Raw genomic sequence first — 24,285 nt, forward strand, 5'->3', positions numbered from 1 at the left:
CCCCTTCAGCTTTGTACTGGCATTGGATGGGTACCCTCTTCATGTTACCCAGGTTCCCGGCTAACGTTATATGGACCCCACCTCCTCCTCACTCTCACCTGGCTTCCTGCTCCAACCTCCCCTGTGTAGGGATGCTCCAATTGCTTCCCATGGGTGCTGACTCCCCGTGATGTGCTTCTACCATCACCTCGTCATCCTCTTTAGATCCCGGCATTTTGGATCAGAACTACTTCTACCGCCACTGAATGTTCTCCTCTCTTCCTGCTCCTAGACTCGGTCTTCAGACCAAACTATTCCACAAACTCACCAATGTCACACTGTTGGGTCTGAGGCCAGGATGCTCCTGTTTTGCATCCACTATTTGACTGACTTGGTCTCTTACCTCTTGAATAGAGTACTCTTTCCTATTCTTCGGTTCTGACTCCCTCTGCAAAGCAGTTGTCACAGTTCCTAGGAGGCTTACCATGGCTTTTCTATATTTTTAATAGTAGCTACACATTTACCATAAAATGACTCACCAGATTAAATCAATTTATCCCATAAATATTAAGTATTAAATATTACTTTTGGAAATACATAGTTTAAAATATCATATAAATTTTATTTTCATTGCTTTCTGACTCATGAGACATTCAAAGATTTGTTGTATTTTTCTTGGTTATATTTTATTATTTTTGTTGTTGTTGTGGAGAAAAAACATAAATGATGAAGTTTTAGTACTTTGAAGCTTACAAGTTGTGCTTGGTTTTGATATTGTACATGATCAGATGTTTAAAATGTTTAGAATGAGAGTGAAAAGAAATGGTTATTTTTCATTTACAGAGAACATTTTATGGAAATAAACTAAGTCTAGCTTGCTAACCTTACTAAGCTTCAGGCAGCCTTTGGTCTATACAGTCTGTGCTAGGTAAATAGGCCTGTTCGTCCATGAAGTCTTTCTCTCTGAGGTCTGAGATGGCTAATCCTGTAAATTTAGCTGGACTTAGAATTATCACTAGAAACACAGTTCTGGATTTTTCTATAAGGTGTTTCCAGGTAAGTTTACCCAGAAGTGAAGATGCCTTCCTTGAATATGGATGGCATCTCCTATAGGCTGGAGTTCCTAGCTGAATAGAAAGGAATGAACTGATAACCAGTATCCATGCCCCCTGACTGTGGATGCACTGTAACCAGCTGCCTCGTGCTCTGCCGTCATGACTTCCCACCATGATGAACTGAATCCTCAAGCTGTGAGCCCAAAGAAATCCCACCTTCCTTCATTTCCTTTGGTCAGGTATTTTGTCCCAGAAATGAAAAAGTAACCAGATCCTACTTGCAAAGTGATAGACAGCATAAAGCAGCAAAAGTATATTTCTGGGACTGTTCTTGAAGGTCGACATGGTACAATGCACACAATCCATCTAACCTGTTTACCCTCTTTTCTCATGGCCCTTCTGGGCCAGCACTGGGCTCCCATCAGTGAAACATGACTGTAGATTATCACAAGCAGAAGACAGGCAGCTGCAGAAGTTCAGGACCTTTGCTGTCTCAAGCCTGTACCTGATGGTCCTGCAGGTTCTGGTTTATCCACATTTCATTCCAGACTTTCTATAATTTCAAAAGAAATGCCTTCCCAGTAATATTGATAGTTTGGCTTTGCTATTTCAATCCTGTACGATAGTATGCTTGATCCATGAAATACTTAGAATGTGATACAGTCATTTGACTTTATGATCATTCTGCACTTCAAAAATATATATTGGTTGAACGAAATGAATATAATGTCTTTAACAAGTGGAAACTAGAGGTGTAAACTTCTCAACTGTGAGTCTCCAGATATATCTAGAAAGGACAGAACTAAGGCTTGGTTACCCTGATGCTACATGACTTTATCCAACCCATGGTGGGCCTGGCTACCTGTTCAGGAATTTGTGAAAGTGCTTCCAGCTGCATTTTTTTTTTTCATTTATAATGTTCTCAACCATCTTTTCACCTCCCCAAGCAACATCTTCCAAAGTAGTTGGGGGTTGGGGGGAGGTAGGCAGGTAGGCAATACAGGAAAAGCTTCTACCTTCTGCAACTTCTCTAGAGCAGCAGCTGCTCTTCACTGGCTCTGTCTGTACTTGGCAGGCAGTACAGTGACATTCTGGGCTAACCCCAAGGATGGGGTGTGCTCAGAAGTCTCTGCAGAGAAACACATTTGATGTAAAGCCTTCTCTAGAGTTCTTGATTTCAGAAATTATCTCAGTTCTAAACCAAAGTTAGAATGTGTGTGCGTGCATGTGTACGCACACGTGCACACAGAACATTCAATGAACTGAGAGTGTTTTAAAAAAAAGCACGTGAAGTTGGGAAGGAAAAGCAGTTGGAATAAGGAGGAACTGTAGCATAGGGGATGAAGAAATGGATTTAATCAAGGCACATCATATGCATGTATGAAATTCTCAAATAATGAAATGGAGATAAGAAATAATGTTTGTGTCAAGATATTTGAAATTATTTACTTACTTTAATCACTGAGTGATTTGGCTTTTGAGGTTTGGGTTCATTAATAAAGACAATTTTTCCTAAATACCTGTGTACTCCCTTTAAGAGAGAAGGAAATAAGAGAGTGAAAAGGGAAGGAAGAAAAGAGGGACAAAGGGAAGGAGAGACAGAAGAAGGAGGGAAGGGAAGAGGGAGGGATAGAGGGAGAGAGAAAGGGAGGGATGGAGGGAGAGAGGGAGGGAGGGGTGGAGGGAGAGAGAGAGGGAGGGATGGAGGGAGAGAGAGAGGGAGGGATGGAGGGAGAGAGAGAGGGAGGGATGGAGGGATGAAAAAGCAAGCTTGTATACTCTAAGTTAACTTCAAGACACAGCATCTCATATCAGGAGAGCTGCATCCTGTATCCAATGACATATTTAGAGGAATGGGCAGTTGTATCTCACACAGATTATGCCATACTATACATTACAGTTTAAACATTGTCATTCATTTTTACATAATGCTGAAATAACTGACATACTTTAATTACTACACAGAAAAGTAGATTAAAATTGCACGAAGAACAGTAACACGATAGTTCTGTTGATTCCTTGTGGCAGAGTCCAAAGCCTGGCAATGCAATGTTTTCCTTCATGGTGTCATTCAATTACATAATAATGATGGGAGGTTTTTCCAAAGCAATAGGCTATGTTTTTGAATGACCAGTGTCATTGTCACTGGAGAGCAGGGTTAATGATTGTTCACAGTGCCTGACCCTACAAACACACTTTGCAAGCAAAAGCTTTCTTGTGACACACAATAATTGTTAACCTGGAATTTCTCCAGATGTATTCTCTCACCCTTAGTGACTGTCACTGAGAAGAGATTTGCTTCTTCCTACCCACAACTGTACTCCAAAGAATCCCATTCGACACCCAGAGGAAACAACTCTTTCCTTTCTCTTGACAAAAAAAAAAAAAAAAAAAAAAAAAAAAAAAAAAAAAAAAAAAAAGTGAAATCTAGAAGTCCAGAAATAGTGCAAAATTAAGACATCTTTCATTTAATGACAGTCCCCTTTTGATGTCTAAAGTTAGTTAGTAATTTCAAGGATTTTGCTTCCTGTGTGAAAAGAAACAATGGAGATGATAATTGCAAAGGACCTTTGGAAAAAGTTGTGTGCTTTGGGGCTTTGACACTTGAAGATTCTATTTTCACATAAGATCTCAGATGTTCCTTGGAATATCAGTGGAAAATAGTAAACCACTTGTTTGACTAAAGGATAAAAAACAAAAACAAAAAACAAAAAATCCACAGCCACACTCCTAAACACGAACATACATCTGGTGGTCGGCTACATCTAGCTCAATGTTCTCACACCAACCAATGTGTTGATGGAAGGAGGTGAATCTGCCTGAACCAACTCCATCTGATTTTGGCTAACAGACTTTCCAGAAAGTGACTCTAGTATCTCAGGGTAAAACATCAAACAGGATGAAAATTATCAGTGGAAAATTACAAGGCAAATACGAAGCGAAGACACCAATAAATTATAAGAAGCACTTGCTGTAAAATAAATTCCAATTTTGCTCATTTCTACCATTACTTTAGACACTCAGTGCTTGACGTGGTTTTGAACCTACAGTGTATGGACAGCTTTGCAAGTCAGCTTTGTCCTCATCTTGTAGTCTAGCTCCATAATACTTTGAAGTCACAAAATTAAAGTGTATTTCCAAAAAACTATAATCTCTCCCCTTTTTTTAAAATTAGCACCCACGAAGAAGGCAATGTGAGTTGTGCATGCAAAGCCCTGCAGTGTAATTTGACAGTCTACAAGAACCACAGCTGTGGCTTGATCATGCTCAAAAAGACTGGTTTTCTTAAATTGACCATCTCCACTTATGAAAGTATCTTTCAACTATGAAATCATTTCAAGTGACCCAAACATGTAATTTACCTACTATGTAACAAATCAATATTGCCAATAATGTGATGTGATAATGCTTTTGTTATTTTTATAAAATCCATAATCCCTAGTTCTAGATACTTAGTATCTATCAGTAGTTAGTTAATACTGTAATATCAGCTATGCTGGAAAATCATGTTATTGTTAAGGGAACACTACTTTTAATATCTTGTGATCAAGTTTCTTTGTATATATGTGATTTAAAAAATATTCCTTTGTAGCTGAATTCTAATTTAAACCCAAAGATTTGAGTGCTCTATAGCTGGACCATATCTCCCACTCTAGTGGTAACTTATATACAGGCACATATGTGATATTGTATTAACTGAACCCATGGCAAGAATTGCTGTATATCCACATAGGCCTAAATGTGGAAGGGATACTTCAACAAATACACTTTTTCCACCTAATTATCACCTTCTCACTTGGTCGATGATCTTTTGGTGATAAACTCTGTGCTCACAACACTGACATTTACTTTAAGACAAGTTGACATCTGAAATACTCTGTCATGTCAAATTACCAGTCACCTAGATAATTTTTCATGTGTCAAAGGCATAGAAAGAAGGCACTGGACATTGTAGGTGTGATGTAGTCCATGAAAAGACTGCAAACTTATTACAAGGTTTGGAGGGTTTTTTTTAGAGCGAAGAGATTACATTTTGTAAACAGTTTGTGCCCAACTTATACAAATGGCTAGAGTCAAAAAGGCTTCATGATGCAAAAATCAGCATTTCAGAGAAATTTAAAACTTTCACTTTATCATTGAATAAGTTAATGTCTATGTACCATCTTGCATTCTTTAGCTCCTAAGAAGACACATTGGCTTTGCACAGTACCTTCACTTGAAAACCTATAGTCACCTGACCCCATGGTGTTGAAGCTAGTCAACAAAATGGAAGGAAACACTACCTTCAAAAGCCCTCTGAGAGTATTTTATGAAAATTCTTCTAGTCTTAGGAAAAAACTGATTCTACCTTTACCAGGAAAGGCTATCTGGGATTCTGACAGAAGCTAACTTTGATCTGACATTGTCAAGAGCACACTCCTGCTATGATTTTTACCCACCATTTGTCAATAGGTGAGATTTCTCAGGACTTCTTCTGATTTTGGCTTTACATGTGTGCATTTTACAATGGCAGATGTTCTATGAAATGTGGGTCTCTTTTCTAGCTTTCTTTTTGAACCCTTTTTTTGTTGGGAGGGAGACAGAAGGCACTCAACAGAAGACAGCAGAAATGTACAGTTGCCCTGGGAAGTGACAGAGCATCCCCCAGGCCAGTGTTTCACTCTAAGTAGCAACACTCCATGATTTTCCAGATTCTGAATCCACAGGCACCACCCGCAAGTGTGTACAGGACTCCACGAGTCACACCCTGGGAGAGCCCAGTGGATGATGCCCACCTGTGTTCTCTTCTGATGCCTGCCTCTATCATAGGGCATAAGGACTCCGAGTTAAAAATAAAAGAAAGAAAGAAGAACAAATGGATACATGAATTCCAGCATCCAGCCACAAGTCCAGAGGCAACAGTGAACAGAGAGGGCCACAGAGCTTCACGCCTCGTGTGTGGATTAGACAGGGATTTTGCCCCCCGCGGGTGATATGACATCTTCCACTGTGTCATGCTTAACGATATTATTATATTCAATATCCAAGTTTTCTTTCAACTTGTTGAGCTCGAAGTCATGAATAATTTTGACAGTCATTAACTTTTCTCGTTTGATTTTCTCTAGGACATCTTTTGGAACATCCGGTATCATCCAGGCCAATAAAAATTTTAACAGAAACACGACATGCTGGAAGTGATAAAAGAAGATCATAGATACTGTTAGGATTATCAAGAATTTAGTACGGAGTCCTTAAAGGTCCCCCTGAGCATATGATAAACTCTGTTGGACACAAGAAGCATGAAGTTGAATCATGTATACACATATAGTTGTATGTGTACATATGTGTATCCTGTAGTTTCCACACACACAATGGAGTTAAATAACTATATTTAAATAAGCAACTAGAGAAATGGAACATGGGTATAAAAATAAACCCCTGCTCTTTATCGGTACCCCATCCTAAGAACGTAATAAAACATCTCTAAAATAATCCTAATTTCCTTTAGACAGGGAAGCTCATACTCAACCGTGTCATTGGTGATTTAGTGTGAAGGAGAAACTTGAGGCATACTGACCATTTTGTTTTAGATTCTTAGAATGTTTTCAGGAATGAAGGTCACCAGTAATGTAGTGTAGAGTTAAAAACAAGAGCATCAGTTTGGCATTTCTATGAGACACAGTAGAATGTTCAGGAGTTATGTGAAGAGTTCTTATTTTTAATACCACAAAGCTGTGAGCACAGAGGCACAGGCTATGGTGTAGAGTGGAGGTGGGGGCATGCATTGAAAGCAAAGTTTCTGAAAAGTGAAATTCAGAATACGGAATGTGGACAAGAAAGAAAGAGCAAACACTGTGGGGATATAGGAAGGGAGAGAAGTTTCTCACCCAGGAGTCAGGCTGCTCCCCTTGGCCTGCTGAGAACAGAGTCCCAGCATGGTTATTAACACTAAAGCCTTCTCTCCCTTCTCAGCTAGAACCTCCACTTAGGAGTCTCACCAAGAAACCCTTGCACAGCCCCAGTAGCTCCTGATTTTCCCTCATCATATTATAATCCCATCTAAGGTACCTCTTTCAGAGCCATTCTCTAATCTCATGTATCAAAAGGAAAGAAAAAAGTTCCATAGTAAGCTCTGGAGAATGAACTTCAGAGCTTCTGGGTCACTGTGGTCAATGCCCAGATGCTCAATTGTGTGCGTCCCATACCTACTTAGGTAGGATCTTTTTCTTTCCCTGAGTGTCTTTCTTTCTCTTCACTCACATACTTAAAATATATGGTAAAAACATCTTAGTACAGGGCTGAGTGATGACTCAGTGGTTAAGAGCACCAACAGCTTTCCCAAAGGACCTGGGTTCAATTCCCAGTACAGGGCAGCTAACAAATGTTAACTCTGGCTTTGGGGAGTCTGACACCATCTTCTGGCCTATGTGGGCACTGCACTAATCTAATACGCAAACATACATGCAGGCAAAACACCCATACACATAAACTAAATTAAATAAATATAAGATGGACATTTTTAATAAACAGTGGCAGCCTCCAAAGAAGCCGACACCATGCTCTTGAGTGTGCTTGGATGTATTTCTTGAGTGCTTTTCCTTATAGTTCTAAAATTAGTTGTTGACTGATGGTGTTATTGTGTCGGTATGTGGATGACACAGAGAGGTCATAGGACAACTTAGAGAAGCTATTTCTCTTATTCTATCACATGGGTTCTGGAAACCCAACTTGAATTATCAGGATTGGAGGCAAGCACCCTTACCCATGGAGACATCTTGCCAGCTCCCTTCTTGCTATTAAAAATATAAAACAAATAAAAACCAAACCTAACACTGCTTTATACTGGCTAGGCCTGAAAGTCTTTCTGCATGGACCCACTGGGGATAGAGAACTGCAGACTGAACTGTGGATTTCTAAAGGTAGGCACACACCTCTGCACACTAGACTTGTAACCTTTTCCCCTTGACCCCCTCATTCGTGAATGTACAATACTATTCACGGTGCAATAAATTGTCTAACAAGAAAGAAAAAGAACAAGACAGACTGGAACCAAGAGGAAAGAAAGCTAATGAAAAGAGCAAAGGGATGGCTCCATCTCTTCACAGGTGAGGACATATGATCACTGAAGTTTGGAGCAGGGTAGACATTGCAGCAGAGAAACCACAGAGAAAGGGGGCTTCTGAGAAGGAAATCACAGAGACAGACATTTTCCACACACACCCCAAACCTGAAGGGTGTGCTTACAGACCTAGGGACCTCAGTCAGCATCCAGGACAACTATGCAGTCCAATAGCCAACAACTTGCTTGGGAAGTTTCAGACTCGCAGAGCTGGTGAGAGAACACTCAATGTTGGTTCACCTTAAGGTCATTAACAAGGGACTGGGTGGCCCTGTCCTTTATAACAGCATCAAAAACTGGACCAAAATGGAGCAATGTCTTAAATGTTCTTCAAGAGTGCCTAAATTAAGATTAAGAATTTAATGGCAAACAACCTCAGACTTTTGATTTCAGAACAAATGACTCATATTTGTGAGTAAACATTTTAATATTCAAAGTCTCAAAAACAAACCACTTATAATCTTTCTTCAGAGAGTTCCTGAAAGATGAACCTCAAAATTAGGTAGCAAACCCAAGGGGAGTACTCTTACTGGCTAGAAGAGTGATCTAAACATTTTATGGGAAATGTGAAATAAATTTAAGAATTAAAATCTGACGTAGGGGAAGGAGGGGGAGAGAGAGGAAAGAAAGAACAGGGGTGGGGAGAACATAAACCTAAGCAAAGAGAAGTTTTAGGAGCCTATGGCATGAAACAAAGATTACTAATATTTATAAAGTCATAGTAGATGAACCTTAAGTAAATTCTCAGGTGAAACTCTGATGAATACACCATTTGAGAGTTGAGCATGATTAAACATCAAAATTGTATCATTTAGTGTATAAAGCATGTACCAGTAATTCTGACCAACAGTCACTCTAAAGGGAATGAATAAAGGCTACTGATGAACTGAAATGGTACCAGATCCAGGATGCATGGCTACTGACTCACCAAACTATTGCTTTTTGAGATTTTGTAGTTCAGGAGAAGAATGATGGAGCTCTATAAATCACATATACATACATGTATACGTATATTATTATTATCTTGAGGGGCAGGAGGAAGATGATGGTGTATATATGAAGATGGTGCCAAGTGTGTTCCTGTGTGCTATGTCACTGTAGGAGGTCAACAATCACAGCCTAACACTAAAATCTGGGTCTGTTGGGACGTTGTTCTGCTAGAGCTAAACTGTGACACAAATGGGCTTCGAAGTTGAAAGTGTTTGCCTTTGGAGATCAGGAGTTGAGGCTAGTGAGAAATGTGTAAGGCTCCATTAGCTGCATAGAACTATCTGATTTTAAACACACATGCAATGCCTGTATAGCAATAATGAGTCCTGTACAGCAATGACGAGCCTGAGAAACCCCAGCTGAACAGCATGTGCTCAGGTTACACCTGTGTTGTACTTGGGCACTCCCCCGGGGGACAACATCTTAATTTTTTTCTCTTCCTATTTAATGGGTTTTATCCATCCTTCCTCTGTGGTAGTTACATTTTCTTGTGAACTTTCTCTCTAAATATCGCACATCGAAGGAGTGCCCTGCAGCGGGCAGAACCAAGGTTTTCGACTGATGCACAGATGGCACTAAATCCCAGCTCTAATTGTCGCTAACTAACCTTAAGCCAGTGACATATTTTGATGAATATTAGGCTCATCTGTCAAAAGTAAAAAAGTAAGGCTAGTCGATGAGAGTGCTCTGGAACAGAGCCTTCAGAACAGATGTTCTGCAAATTAGCCTTTTCCTGACCTTCCCATGCATTTCCTTTCTTTTCCTGTTGCCAAGGTGCCTTTACCAATTGTAAGTGAATGACAAGCTCCCAAAGAGGAGTTGCAACTTACAACAACAAATGATTCCTTCAAAATAAGAGTGAGGAAGCTAACTTCCTGATGGCGGGTGTGTTTAGAAACAGCTGCTGAGGGGAGTGGCAAAGGAAATGGGAGAGATGAGAGAGATGGGGGGAAGTCCAGGTCAGCTTACTTCTATTGCTATGATGAAGATCAGCTTGGCAGCAAGGACATGCCAGAACTGCATGTTATGGGCATACTTGTTCTCATGATCAGGAGGGTACCTGTAATCTCTGTACCTACAAAACAAAACAAAATAAAAAGAACAAAAATGAACATAAATTGGTAGACCTTTAGATAGAGACGATTTATGGCAGGTAGCTATGATAGATGATAGACAGGTAGACATTGAGATGATAGATACAGATGATAAATAGTTGATAGATAACAGGTAGATAAACAGACATGGAGATAGATGAGAGATAGACAATCTATGATAGATAAATAAGTAGATAGATGATATGACAGGTAGACAGAATGACAGATTTGGCAGTAAGTTTAATAAAGAGATCTGGAATAAACTTTTATTATTTGTCTTAGGAAATTGAGAACAAACATAGGTCACAGGAAAGTAACAGATAATATTAAACCTTTTCCTGTTCTCACAGCTCCAGGCTTGGACTACTTACTCATATTACCTCCCAAAGAGGAAATAAACCAGAGCAACTTCTTTGGTCTTGTGTAACTTCTCCCATGAGAGGCCAGGCTACCATGGCATTTCATTGAAATCCTCCTCCTCTCTGACCCATCCAACTTGCTATGTGGACCATTTCTGTTTTCCAGAGACTCTGTTTCCTTTTAGATGTACTGACAAGGCAGTGTTCTCTTTCTGGACTCTTCTTGTGCTTGGACTTTCAGAATATTCCTTTCTACAAACTCCCTAGACTGATGTTCTTCAAAAACTCACCCCAGCTTTTAGAAAGTGGTGAAACCAAAAAATCAGACAACAGAGATCTCAGTCTTGAACACTGTGCCATGCCCCTTTGTATCCAAATGTGCCATAGATCAGCGTTTTGTCTTATTATCCTTAAATTGTTTTCTTGCTCCTTTTTGGAATCCCCAAGGGAGAGGTTAGTGTGAGATTGAAGCTAAGATTAAAGGCCCTTGTATGTACAAATGTGTGCATATGTCTATCAGTCTGTCTGTTATCCATCTACTGTCTACTTATGATCTATTATCTATCTGTATCACCTATTATAAATTATTTCTACATATCAATCTATTAATCTATGTATGAATATGTATCTTTATCATATATCAATACCATCTACCTATTTATCTCTATCACCTACCTGTTAATCTATCTTTATCATATATCTCTATCATCTATATATATCCATCATCCATCTTTACTATATATATCTATCATCTCTATATTTATCTATCAATCCATTTTTATCATTTATCTATCATCTACTTACCATCTATATCTGCCATCTCTCTATCTATCTGTATCTATCTACCTACCTAATCTACCTACCTCTATCTATCTATCTATCTATCTATCTATCTATCTATCTATCTATCTATCTATCTACCTACCTATCTACCTATCTATCTATCTATCTATCTATCTATCTATCTATCTATCTATCTATCTATCTATCTATCTACCTATCTATCTATCTATCTACCAATCCATCCATCCAACCACCTGCCTATCTTTATCAGTGATCTATCATCTATATTATCTCTATTATCTACCCACCTACTTACTGACTATTATTTTCATATTCTATGGTATAAAGATCCCCACAGAACATGAAACACTGGGTGTGGTAATAACAGTACACAAATTCCACCTCACACATTCTACCTGAAAAACCTTTAAGTAGAATGCTAGTGAACAGGTCCCATTATTACTTTGTCATCTCTATTTTCTTGATGTATTTTCTGGGGGTAAATGGTAAAAATCACTAAATTAACCATACTGACTGGTAGAAGCCATGGCTCAAGTCCAGGAAGCTTGTATTAGCAATTCAAAACCAAGCAACTATTTAAAAATAACATGACCTCCACCCATAATATTCCTTCCTTTTGTATAGTTTGCCAGGTCATATGATGTATGAATTCCAGAACTGATGCATGGTATTAACCCAGGAAGTGTGTTGTCTCAACTAAACCTTTTACACTATAAGACAAACATTAGGGAAAAGATAATTTAAGAAAGACATTAAAAGTACAATGCTAAAATGTAGACAGAGGATACCTGCAAGTGGTGAAGCCTTTCTTCTCCATCGGCGCTGTGTGGTTGGGGAAGTCAGCTATCAGGAACACTGACAAGCTGTTGTTGACGTATCCACTCAAGGGCTCCGTGGAATTCAATGAGTAGGCGTAGAAGTAAACTAACCGTGGAATGATGTCAGATGTGAACGCAACAATGAAGGCCTGATGGACAAAGAGGAAGGACAATGATGAGCCCAGCCCAGTGCTCCACGTCTGACTTGTATGCAAGCCCACCTCTGTGAGCCACATGAACATGAGGTGACTTAAATACCACTCTAAAACATTCGAAGGCTCATGGGTAGACTGGGATTGATCTTCTAAAATTCCGTAGCTACAGAATAGCTAAGTCAGGAATTGAACCTATATGTATTTGCTGCCCCAAAGCATGCTCTCTCGCTCTCTCTCCTTGGTCTTGTCATGGCTCATGATCCTCATTGACACATTCATTGTCCTTAAATTCCCTTGTCTGGGCTCGGAGAGAGACAGGCTGGGGATAGGGGAATTTATGTGTTTGTATCTCTGTGTGTTTTTGTATCTATGTATGTGTTTCTATTTGTATTTGTGTGTGTCTGTTTATATCCATAAAATCTGTGTGTATGTGCTTATGTAGTATATATCTGTGTATATTAATGTATGGGTATACCAGTGTGTATTTATGACTGTGTCTCTCTGTGTGTCTGTGTGTATCTGTGCCGTATGTATGTGTATTGAGTGTGTCTATAGTAGGCTGATGAATTAAAGGAAAGAGTGTGGGTTGGCATTTTCTTGGAGCTTATTATAATTAATTTCAGAACTTCATCTATGGTGATGCCATTTTTTCTAATTCCAATGATCACAGAAATTGTTTGTTTATTCTAGACCACATGAGTGCATTTACCACCATCTATCTGACTCCGGCACCTATGCATTTAGTGATACATTTTTAAAAAGCCATTTCTGTTACTTCTATGACTACAAGGACATTTGGTATTTCTGTTGCATATTGAATACATCTGCCATTTTTATTTCTAATATTGGTCATTTCAAAAAAATTTTTTAAATCTGGTACAGAGCAGTCTGTCATTGTTTTAATGGGTTTGGGTTTTTTGTTTGTTTTTGTTTTTGCTTTATTTTGTTTGTTTTTTTCAAGACAGAGTTTCTCTGTGTAGTCCTTGTTGTCCTGGAACTCAATCTGTAGACCAGGCTGGCCTTGAACTCATAGAAATCCACCTGCCTCTACCTCCTGAGTGCCAGGATTAAAGGTGTGCACCACCACCTCCTGGCATTTGTTTGTTTTGTTTATGTTTTTTTAAGCAAACTAACTCTTTCTGTACTCAGTATTTATGTTAATTATTATTTTATTTTTTAAGTTGACTATTATTAATTTTGATTTTAATTTCTTTAGTGCTTCTATTTGTGTGTTGTGTCTCTGAGTTTTCCTTCGGTGGCTGAAGTCACATGCTTAGGTTAGGTTTTTCTGTTTGGGTTTTTAAAGAGCATTACCAGCCATGGATTTTTCTGTAACTGTGCTCCACCTCATTTCTTGATGTTCCCACTGTATTTAAACTCTACAATTTCAACCATGTTTCCTTAACATAAAGCTTTCTAAAATAAATCACACATATTCAGTTGTCAAATCTCCTTTTCATTATCTCAGCTTTTGCTTCAATTGATAAAACATAATTTTAGATGAATATGAAGGTCATAAAATTAGTGTTTGTGAAATTTAGTTTAAAAAAATCATTTTATGAGTACAAATAAGTACATTTATACCCTATATTATACATATTTGTGTATAATCCATCTTTGACTCCATTGTTCAAACATATTATATTGTCACTGGTTTTCTGACTAGATTAGCACCATCTGTAAGGCACTATCATCACGAACTTCCAATGAGAAAATATTCTTTTCTTCCTATTGTTCTCGCTCAGAAAATAAAGTTGAGAGAGGCTTGTCCTTACAAATCCCCACTGTGATGAAATTGGTGCCAACGAGGACTGAGTCAGGTGTCTGTCATTCATGCTCCACCACCCACAGAAACAAAAAGAAGGGCAAAGTCATCCCATGGAAAGAGGCACTTACATTAGTTGCAACAGAAAGGATGGCCATTCCATAGAGAATGTCCTGCCAGACACCTATGGAGTGAGCTTTCGCAGCGACAGGTCTCCTATACTGAGTCGTCAGCTTCCAGGCATCCACGCGGATCTCTACAATGTTGTTCATGAGAGCAAACAGGGGGGCCAGGGGAAAAGAGGCCACGAACAATGTGACAAACCCGAACTGAATAACTGGAGAGACACAGGTCAGCCATCATTACCAAGGAGATGAAGGGCCATTCGACCTAGCTCCTGCCACTTAGACCCTCACCTCTTTTCACCTGCCTCATGATGAAGTGAACAGGCAACACTGATCCACTCCTCACTCTTCTTAAGGAACCTACAACTACTCTGAGGGAGAAGCAATGTGGGTTTCAAGGTGTCAGAGTTTTACCTAGAAAACTGATTCATCTATCGAATTTCAGTATCTTCAACACCAAAAATAAATACAGTCAGTCAATGAATTCACTGCACAGTTATCTCCTGACTAGAAGAAGGTGTGAGAGTTTTCAGTGTAAACTAAGTCTTGGTTGGCTCTCAAGACACAGAAGCTAATTTTGCTATAAATGATATTTCATACCTCTATGTCAGTACTAACTTCCCCTGCCTGTATATACACACTCATGCAGAACTTCCACAGTGAGAAAAATACTGTTTCAACACTCTTGAAAGCAAGAACTACCTAATTGTATACTGAGCTGCATGAAACAAGAATTCCCATCTTTTTATATAACAATGTACACACTATTACTCAACTAACGTCATATAATATAAAGTACATTATGGTAACGTTGGTTTATCTTGAAAGATAAAAATGTTTTCTATCACATTAGCAGATTTTAAAGATAAAATATATAGCATATATGATAAATATTAATTACTTAGTCATTTTCAGATCACCTTTATTGCACCAGGATTTTGGTAGTAAGTACATAAACTGCCCTCTAAAGTTTCACCAAAGCAGGGGATATTGGTGAGCAGAAATGGCCTTAGCAGACCACACAAATAACCTGAGCACTAGTTCTCTAAGGGAACAAAAGAAAACTGAATCATTTTTTCCATCTGTTCATATATCCAACCACCATCCATTCATCTATCTTCCATTGATTCATGTCCCTGTATCTTCTTCGATCCATCTGCTATCCTATATACATATTCCTGCCATCTCTGTGTGTGTGTGTATTCACCTGCTATCTATACATCTCTCCACCATCAATACATCCATCTGTCTTTATTTCTTCCATTTGTGTACATCTGCCATCTATTCATCTACATGCCTATCCATCCATCCACCTACCCACCATTCATCTACACATATACAAACCACCTATCCATCCACCAATCCATCTGCCACTATTCACATATCTATCATCATGCATCTATCTGCCACCTATCCATATATCCACCATCTATCCAACCATTCACCTATTTTTTATTCAGTAATTCAAACATCTACTATATATAAGAAAGAAAGAAAGAAATTGCAAAAGATGGAAACTATTCATTTTATTAGTGTTATTGCTGCCTCAGAATCATGATTGGAACTTACCTGTTTCCAAGTACTCATAGAACAGCCCAAGTTGTCCGAAAACCTGAAGGTCATTATCTTGCTCCCAGCGACTGTATAGTTTCTCAGAGTGGGTTCGGGCTTTTCGACGTCTCCACCAATTAAAAATCAGGCTGTTGGAAATGATAAAAGTTGACACTTGGAGAAAGAAGCAAGAGAGCCAGTATGCCAAGTCTGGAAACTGTCAGAAAGGGAGGAGGCTAAGCACATTAACCTAGCACAATAGGAGAAAAAGTCCAAATGAAAACCTAGTATTGTTTTCGTCACACACGGAGGTGAGGAGAAGGCAAGCGATCTGCCTCTACCTACTGACAAGAAAAGCGCTCACTCAGAGACAGTCAGGTTGATAGAGCTTCTGAAGGAGGTGGCCAGTGCCGGGGGCAATAGCCAGTCTCCACACCACTATAATGCTCAGGAAACACTTGTAGAAGTGAGAAATTAAGTATCATAGAAAGTGTATACAAAAGGAAAAACAGAGGCTTATCTGAGTACATGCACTAAGACTACAAACCACTGACCAACCAAATTCCACACCATATAAGGTAGATTATGGTAGTGTTGAGATTGCTTCTGGGAGAGGGAGAGTCTTTAAAACTGTGGCCCCTGGTAGGCTGACCACCCTCCAATGCGTGGCCATATACCTATGAGTATAAACTGAGCTCAGGGAACCATAGCAAAAGAAAAGTGAAAGAAAGTTTAGGAAGTGGGAAGTGGATGGGGAGATGGATAGTAGTGGATGTAGGAGGAGTTGGGGGAAGAGTGGACTGAATAGGATTAAAGTACAGTATACCCATGCATGAAATTCTCAAAGAATCACCACAAATTTTATATTAGAAAATTAAATTACAAAAGTATAATGTGCAAAATGCAGAATATCCTACTGGGGATCTAATATGGTGAGTCTCCAGTTAAATCTTTACCACTTCACTCATCAGCAGAAATAGTCACTTAAAAGCACCATAGGGGGTGAGGCTTATGTCTTTAATCCCAACGCTACAGGAAGCAGAGGCTGACAGATCTCTGTGAGTTATGAGTTCCAGGCCAGCCAAAGCCACATGGTTAGATGGTATCTCAAAAACACACACACACAAAAAAAAGCCTGTACTGACACATCACACTGCAGTCAGTAAATATGTACACATGAGTGAGTATATGTAAGAGTTATTTGTCAATTGATACTAAAACTAAACAGGAGAACTAAAGAAGAACCCCCACACACACACACCACCACCATGTTTTTTTGAGACAGGGTTTCTCTGTATAGTCCTGGAAGTCCTGGAACTTAATCTGTAGACCAAGCTTTCCTTGAACTCAGAAATTACCCTGCATCTGCCTCCCGAGTGCTGGGATTAAAGGCATGCACCATCTCCTGGCCTAGAAGAAAAGCTTTGATGGCTATGCAGTTAAATAAATACAACAAAAACCTCTATTACCAGAGGCATTCTACACTGTTCATTAAACATGAATTGTTCCCATTTGCTTAGACATTTTCTGTCAAAGATACCATGACAGTAAAAAAAAAAATATATTTATATATACCCATCTTCTTGCACTGTTATTTAAATCAAACATGCAATGTGTGAGTCATACGTACGGTTGACAGGCTTCATGGATATTTCCAAAAACCTGTTTCCCAATCATGATGATGGTTAGCTGGGTTGTCAGCTCTACCAGACAGCCTGCAGGATCACACTGTTCAGAGACAAGAGAGAAGAAAACAGAGATAGAAGAGGAGAAATGGAATTTTGCAATATATGGAATATCAGAAACTCAAGAAAGTATAGTAAGGAGTTATAATATGGTCATGAGAGGCAATGATGGGATTTGGGAGCCATTCAGTCCCATAGACCATGGACTACTATCAGGGTAGCTGCATCACACCCATTTGTGGACTATGTTAGAAATACAGACTTCTGAGTCTTAGACAATTGTGAATCCTTATGTCTAGGCTAGGATTAAAAGGTGGTATAATTTCCATGTGATCAGTTTGAAACCATTGTTCATGTATACCAGACCATAGAAGAACCATTTCTTGACTCTTGACCCTTTGCAGGATGTTTTCAAGAATAAAAGTTCTATTCCACTTACTCTGTATTTTACTGCCAGATCATAGGCTCTTTGAAGATTAGTGTCAACTGTCACCCTGTTAGAATGTAGTAGAATCACTCAGGCAATGAGCCTCTGGACATGGATATGGAGGATCATTTCTATTATAATAATTGAAGTGGGAAGACCTGCCCGCTGTGAGTGACCCCATTCTCTAGATGGGATCCTGGACTGTGTAAGTGGAGAAAGGGGACTGAGCAGCCACAGGCATTCACTGCTCTCTGACTCCTGATGGTGGATTCCATGTGACCAGCTGCCTCAAGTGCCTGCTGCCTTAACTTTCCTGCCATGATTGACTAACTATACTCTTGAACTGTGAGAGGAAAGAAATCCTTTCTCCTTTAAGTTGCATTTGCCACAGTATTTTATCATAGCAACAGAAAACGAAACAAGACAGGTTTCATACAAATTCTTGCTCAAAGGAAACTCAAAAATCTAACAGATGATAAGACGGATCAATGGTTGGAGCCAATGTCGGGACTTCTACAACTCGACAGTGTCTGAGTTAGTGCTAGGGAGAAAGGTGGGCCTTAATTATCTGAGACCGTAGAGCTGAGCTAGACGAGAGTCCTTACCTCTTCACTTCTCCATACGTTAAACATATATGTGTACTTCCCAGGGTAGCCCATGAACTTCCCTTTAAAGAAGGCCACATAAAAGCAAGCCGAGTAATAATTCACAAACTGGAAGAGAAACATCTTCAGAGTGAGACTGCTCTCATACTCCTGGTAAGTTCGAGGAATTTCTGCCAATAAAAATCACCAAGGATAAATGCACTTTCCCTGAATGCTGTACTTAGAAGTGGCTATCGAGGCATACCATTTCAAAGTATATGAACATGCTCCTCATTCTGATCTCAGTTGAGCAATACTGAAGAGCTGTGTGTTTGTGCTAGCTTCCTGTTGGTTATGCTGTGTTGACCCCATGGCTGGGAGAGTCTAGGAAGCAGTCACTACATTTCAAGGGTGGGGATTTCTCTAGGTATAAGACAGTCCGAGTGTGGGGTTTGAGTCCCTACAAAATTGGATGTGCCCCTCGCCATCACTGCTAGACACTGCAGCGAGTCCCATCATGCGTCTCTCTCCTTTGCCCCTGGTGTAAACCAGGTAAGCTTATGTCAAGGGCTGAGACCGCTTCCAACTATATTGTACTTTCTCCTCGTGAACTAAACTGTGCCTGCAAATGCTGGCAGAGATAGCTTGTGCTTTATCTTTTCTTAATTAAAATGCAGTTGTAGTTTGTAGTTTAACATATTCTAAAGATAAGAAGCTATTTCTTTCTCTCCAAAGACTGCTAGAGCATTGTGAGGAGTGCAAGAGTAAGGGAACACGCTTTCTTCCCTGAGTTGGTGATTCCCCAGCAGAACAGCTGATGCAGACACTCCCATGACACTTTCAGGAGGAGAACAAAATAGTCTAAGGACACAAATAACTTCCTTTTGGTGAAGCTTGGCTGAATTTATTAAAAACATCTCAGCTGGGAGCTCAGAGATAATTTTCACTGAAGAAGGCCATGCCTTCTTGGTGTCTTTAAAAGCACCTTACCAGTTCTGAGTCACTCACTTGCTCTTGCCCAGAGAAAAAGTAAACTTGACTGAGAACTCAAGATTTGAAGGTGATGCAAGGGCTGCTTCCACAAGTGCTTGTCTGCTGCTTGCCTTTGTGTGGAGCCATGAGAGGGATGCCCTTGACTGCTAGCTAAGTGGCTAGCCTTGTCTATCTCTGGCTCTGGGTTTTTATTATAAGACCATTTAGGATTTGTGAAACATCTGGTGTTCCAACATGGGGCAAGAATTTCCACCTAAAACCCAAGAAAACTTTAAAAAGGGGTTCTAAAATGGAGCCAAGAACAGCTTCCTAGTTGTGTCTCTCATGCAAACCATGATACAGAGACACCAGCACCACCAAAGGAGCAAAAAGATGCCCAGCAGACCAGTAATGCCACGGCAACGTGACAACAAATATATTAATAGGAATGGGTTAATTTAAGGAGAAAGAGCTAGCTATCAAGAATCCAGAGCCATAGCTCATACAGTTTATAATTAAAATAAGCCTCTGTGTGTTTACTTGGGACCGAGTGCCTGCGGGACCGGGAAGGACACAAGAAACCTTCTGTCTACAGTGGATATTAAGAAATTCTTAAAAATCAGGTGTGGATCTACTCTGAACAAAGTAGCCTGAAAATTGTGCTTTTCAGAGGCCAGTTCCCTGGGAGAGGGTCCAAAGCTGGATGTGCAGTGCTGGCCAAAAACCGTGTTTAAATTACTTTCGTAATGTGGCCAGCTTACCCATTTTTGTAATCCAGGCAGATATCCTCTCATAAAAGAAATTCAAGATCACAATGACAATGCAGTTCAGGCATGATCCGGAGAGAGAGGTGGCCATCTGGGGGGTGAAGAAGCTCTTCACGTTCTGCAGGGTAGCTTCACTTTCCATGAAGGTGGCAAAGGTGGCAAAGAATGACAGGCGATACACGATGATGGACACCATGCTGCTGAGGAGGAGAGCCATCTGAGGGGAAAACCGAGAGCCACTGCATGTGCCGTTTTCCCATTTTGTCATACTGCTTAGCAGCCACTCAGGCAGAGTGACTCCTCTGACCATAGAGGCATCAGAGAAGTCACCACAAGGCAGAGGGCTTAAAGAGAAATCATTTGGTGGCTATGAGTTGAACATAGACTAGGGGAAAATCATTGCCCATTGTGACGGAAAATATTGTCAGCATGATAGGAGACAGGATGATGAGTGTGTTATCTAGATTAGATTAATTGAGACAAGAAGACTCATTTTAATGGGGGGAGGTGACACCACTCCATGGGTCTGGGATCTGGACAGGATAAAAAGGGGAAACTGAGCTGAGTACTGACATTCATCTCTCTTTGCCTGGTGACTCTGAATGCAATGTGACCAGCTGCCTCAAGCTCCCATTGCCACACAGTCTCTGCCATGATGGATGGTGTTCTTGAACTGTGAACCAAAATAAACTCCTTTTCCCTTCAGTTGATTTTTTTACCAGTTACTTCATCATAAAAATGTGAGAAGTGACTACTACATTCAACTTTTTCATTCATTTTCTCAGTGTTTACAAATGACAGCCATATTTCTGAATCCTTATCTACACCTGTCATCTATCAATCCATTCATCCATCCATCCATCCATCCATCCATCCATCCACTCACCCACCCAAGTATGTATGTATGTATGTATGTATGTATGTATGTATGTATGTATGTATGTATGTAATGTATGTCTGTCTGTCTATCTATCTATCTATCTATCTATCTATCTATCTATCTATCTATCTAATCTCTATCACTATAATTTTTATGTTGTAAAGAAAATAAAAACAATAATTCTGAACCAGAGACTATGTCGGCACTAATGAATCTCCCTTTTAGGTAAAATTTCCCAAAACATGATCTAGGCTTTAGTTATGTAGTTCCCACATCAATTTTGTATACATTGTATATTGCAAAGCACTGTGGCTCTATATCAATTTAATGACTAGAAAACTTGATTTTAAATTTGAGAAAGCAAATCCCATTGAGTGATAAGTAGAAAATGAAAACAGAACAACTATTCCTAGAGCCATGCCTCCAAGTTCATTTCTCAGAATTGATCCTAGGATGGCTATTTGTCTTCCTTTCATTCACTTTTTTCTTCCAAAATTTGTTATATAAGCCAAGAAAACATATCCCAACTAACTCTTTCAAGATATAAAAAAATATTTTAATAAGAACTTTAAAAACATACAGTGTATATGCACTGCAGAAGTTAAACCACAGTCTAAAATAGTTAATTTGTTTACACCCCAATATGACATTCTCTCAGGGGCTAACCCCCCCCCCCACGCTTCTTCCCCAAAATAAAAGGTAGCTGTGACAAGTACACAAATTTAGAAAGGAAAGGAAAGGAAAAAAATCATTGGGGTGGACAAATGTATTAGCTATAGATATGGAGAAAAACCAACTCCCTCCTATAGATGTGTCTTCCTTGGATTTTATTCTCTTTATTTCAACAAGAAAAAGAAGTTTAGTAGTTTAATTGCTTGGTCATATGTGTAGATATTTTGAGGAAGATAAAGACAAATGAGTAACGTTGATAACACTAACCAGAGACTGTAATGAAGAAGAACCTGACATTCTGCCTTGCTTTCAAGGTATCAGTCAATGGGACAGACAGGGATAGGTTGTGAAGTCAGGACTCTGCTCTTCCCCCACCCCTGCCCTTCCACACACATCTTTCTACAAATTTCAGTTGGGGAAAATCTATGTAAATTATGGCATGCTTTGTGTGAGAGGTGTAGTCAATGTAGGAAGAATGGGGCATTGCAGGAATGATCCAAGAGCTGATGCATCAGAGCTGTGGAGAGACAGTGGTTCACAGAGGACTGTGTTCTAAAGAAATGGCAAAAGGTTCCAAAATGGTGCTTACCCCGAAGACCACTGTGGTCCCTGACACAAAGTACCATGGGATGCGATGGCACAGAGGCATGTGTGGCTCCAACTCCTGTAATGTTGAAGAAATAACAAAGTCACACTTTGTCCGCACAGTTAGGACTCCAAATGACAGTAGGAAGATCAAGGAGTATGCTAAAGGTAGAAACCTCACAAAGGGTTCTCTCATTCCATAGTCCATGGAAAGTAGCTCCTTGCCTTGAAGACAAGACCCTCAGACCCTGAAGTGACATTCCACATGAGGTGGGAGACTTAATTGAGGCAACCTGCTTCCTAAGTTGTTGCTGGAGGGCTTCTCTCCAGGTTCCCCAAGCCCTGCAGTCCCACAATCCACTTATAAAATAATCACTCAGACACTTATATCACTTATAAACTGTATGGCCGTGGCAGGCTTCTTGTTAACTGTTCTTATATCTTAAATTAACCCATTTCTATAAATCTATACCTTGCCACGTGGCTGGTGGCTTACCGGCGTCTTCACATGCTCTTCTCCTGGCGGTGGCTGCAGTGTCTCTCCTCCTTCTTCCTGTTTCCCCAATTCTCCTCTCTCTTTGTCCCGCCTATACTTCCTGCCTGGTCACTGGCCATCAGTGTTTTATTTATATAGAGTGATATCCACAGCACTTCCCCTTTCTTCTTTTTTTAAAAAGGAAGGTTTTAACTTTAACATGGTAAAATTACATATAACAAAACAATTACCGAGCAAGAATTATAGTTATAATATTAAAGAAGATGTCCTATCTATCTTATATTTGTGAGTTTAAGGTTTTATAGCTAACTTATCTTTTATCATAACTGAGGAAATTACGACTATCTAGTCTTCAACCACATCAAAGACCTGAGAAGGAACATAATGGTACCTGAGAAATGGTAGATGGATGCAAGCAACTTTCGGGAATCTTGCAAGAGTAGACCAAGACAGCTGGCAGCCTGGACAGTCACCTAATGTTTCTCAACATTGTTGGTGCATTCAAATTGGCTACAGGCCTAGAGTATCTGACAGACCATTTTTAGAAGCAGGAATTTTAAGAGACCATCTTACCCTGTCTTGGCAGAGTACAGTGGTCGCTTTCCTTGTGTCCCGCTTGTCCAGAAAGGACAGCATTGCATTTGTACTGTCAGCCAAATGACAGTAGGAAGATCAAGGAGTATGCTAAAGGTAGAAACCTCACAAAGGGTTCTCTCATTCCATAGTCCATGGAAAGTAGCTCCTTGCCTTGAAGACAAGACCCTCAGACCCTGAAGTGACATTCCACATGAGGTGGGAGACTTAATTGAGGCAACCTGCTTCCTAAGTGTTGGATTGTGGTGGCTTCCAGGGCCTGACAGAGACAAGAAAAAGTCCAAACCTCACCACTGACACATGATGAGGTACAATTCTATTCCATCTGGAATGTTTCCTACTTGCTTTACAGCGTATGAATTTTCTGGGTTATTACTCAAAATTTAAGAGGTCAGGCTCTTCTACCTCAGTCTTCACAGCCTTTAATACATAAGATATTAATTGGATCTGCTGACATTCTGAGCTACAGTCAAACATGTATTTTTATTTACAAAGGTTGCTATAAAGTAAAGAAAAGCTGTCAGAAAACATGCAAACCACAGAATTATACAAAATATAAGATTCCACATTTATGGATCAAGTTGGACCAAGAGCTACAGAACATTCCCTGGGCTGAGAAGCCCTCTAAGAGCTCTATGGAGATGTAGGCTGTGCACACATGTGTGCACACAGGGTCTTCTGCACTGTCCCTGTGTGTACCCAATGGATGTGTGCTAATGTGTGCTAGTGCTCATGGATGGTTCCTATTTCATAGTATAAAAAGACAACAGAGGAATGCCACTTGGTTTCATCAAAAACAGACAAACAAAATAAAAGATAGACTGAGTGT

The 24,285-nt window shown here is 39.7% G+C and overlaps 1 protein-coding gene across 7 annotated transcripts in view; it reads right to left on the minus strand.

Moving 5' to 3' along the window:
- Positions 1-2,368: 2,368 nt before the first annotated feature.
- The window catches only part of Ano5 (anoctamin 5), a 77,354-nt gene continuing 55,437 nt past the window's right edge, over positions 2,369-24,285 (minus strand). For 5 of the 7 annotated variants that reach the window (XM_076543248.1, XM_042276975.2, XM_006990206.4 and 2 more), the window contains 9 exons: positions 22,371-22,445; positions 20,224-20,446; positions 18,512-18,681; positions 17,425-17,522; positions 15,813-15,943; positions 14,250-14,455; positions 12,169-12,347; positions 10,093-10,198; positions 2,369-6,202 (listed from right to left, as the gene is read on the minus strand). In XM_076543248.1, the coding sequence (XP_076399363.1) occupies positions 5,978-6,202; positions 10,093-10,198; positions 12,169-12,347; positions 14,250-14,455; positions 15,813-15,943; positions 17,425-17,522; positions 18,512-18,681; positions 20,224-20,446; positions 22,371-22,445 (1,413 nt within the window). In that variant the 3' untranslated portion in view covers positions 2,369-5,977. The remainder of the gene's footprint in view (positions 6,203-10,092; positions 10,199-12,168; positions 12,348-14,249; positions 14,456-15,812; positions 15,944-17,424; positions 17,523-18,511; positions 18,682-20,223; positions 20,447-22,370; positions 22,446-24,285) is intronic. The other 2 variants (XM_076543244.1, XM_006990207.4) reach the window with 1 other exon arrangement.

This window comes from Peromyscus maniculatus, chromosome 1, assembly GCF_049852395.1.
Source record: "Peromyscus maniculatus bairdii isolate BWxNUB_F1_BW_parent chromosome 1, HU_Pman_BW_mat_3.1, whole genome shotgun sequence".
In the NCBI taxonomy this organism is placed as follows: Eukaryota; Metazoa; Chordata; class Mammalia; order Rodentia; family Cricetidae; genus Peromyscus; species Peromyscus maniculatus.